Here is a 756-nt window from a genome sequence, read left to right as displayed (position 1 = left end):
TTTCAAACTATATAAATATAATACAAATGTAACAATATAAATACAAATAAACATAGTTAATAGCGTCACTACTTTTAATTAGTTACCCTGTGAGCACAGAACCAGTATAATGTTTTCACAAAATGATTTATTTAGCAACAGAAGTCATTTTTAAGTCACAGGGTTCAGCTTGAAATGGATAGGATGGAGTAAAGTGTCATGACAGAAACAAGCTCCCCTGCGTTAAACATCAGCCAAAAATAGCAATGATAAGTGTTTGCTCGTTTGTTTTAAGAGAGTTTCTAAGAAATCAACAGCCGGTTCAGATGACAGATTTGCTCAACCTACGTGCAGCGAAAGCACTCGCACTCGAATAACACGAGTCAATGATTACTAACCTTAACCGTGTCAAAAGGATGTCCGACGAGGACCCCGGCAGCACCTGGACAGAAAAGAGAAATAATGCTTAACTATTGAGCAACATATACTGTATACCTATAGAAACCTGTTTACGTCACTTAATAAAAAAATTGCAATTTTTCTCAAAATTATGACTTTTTCCTTGAATTCTGCGATTCAGAGAGGGTGCGCGACTCAGAGAGTGTGCGGCCCGCGATTCAGAGAGTGTGCGACATGCGATTCAGAGAGTGTGCGCGATTCAGAGAGTGTGCGACCTGCGATTCAGAGAGTTTGCGCGATTCAGAGAGCGTGCGACCCGCGATTCAGAGAGTGTGCGACCCACGATTCAGAGAGTGTGCGACCCGCGATTCAGAGAGT

General features: G+C 41.4%; 1 protein-coding gene across 2 annotated transcripts in view; it reads right to left on the bottom strand.

Moving 5' to 3' along the window:
• The window catches only part of slc25a29 (solute carrier family 25 member 29), a 41093-nt gene that overhangs the window by 30217 nt on the left and 10120 nt on the right, over positions 1 to 756 (bottom strand). For both annotated transcript variants that reach the window (XR_001605343.1, XM_016240311.1), the window contains exon 2: positions 378 to 421. Coding sequence is in view for 1 of the 2 variants with exons in the window: in XM_016240311.1 (XP_016095797.1) it covers positions 378 to 421 (44 nt within the window). In the remaining variant the exon portion in view is untranslated. The remainder of the gene's footprint in view (positions 1 to 377; positions 422 to 756) is intronic.

The sequence above is a fragment of the Sinocyclocheilus grahami genome, unplaced genomic scaffold (assembly GCF_001515645.1).
Source record: "Sinocyclocheilus grahami isolate Dianchi unplaced genomic scaffold, SAMN03320097.WGS_v1.1 scaffold587.1, whole genome shotgun sequence".
NCBI lineage: Eukaryota > Metazoa > Chordata > Actinopteri > Cypriniformes > Cyprinidae > Sinocyclocheilus > Sinocyclocheilus grahami.
Note: the sequence above shows the minus strand (reverse complement) of the source record. Positions and strands in the feature narration are given on the sequence as shown.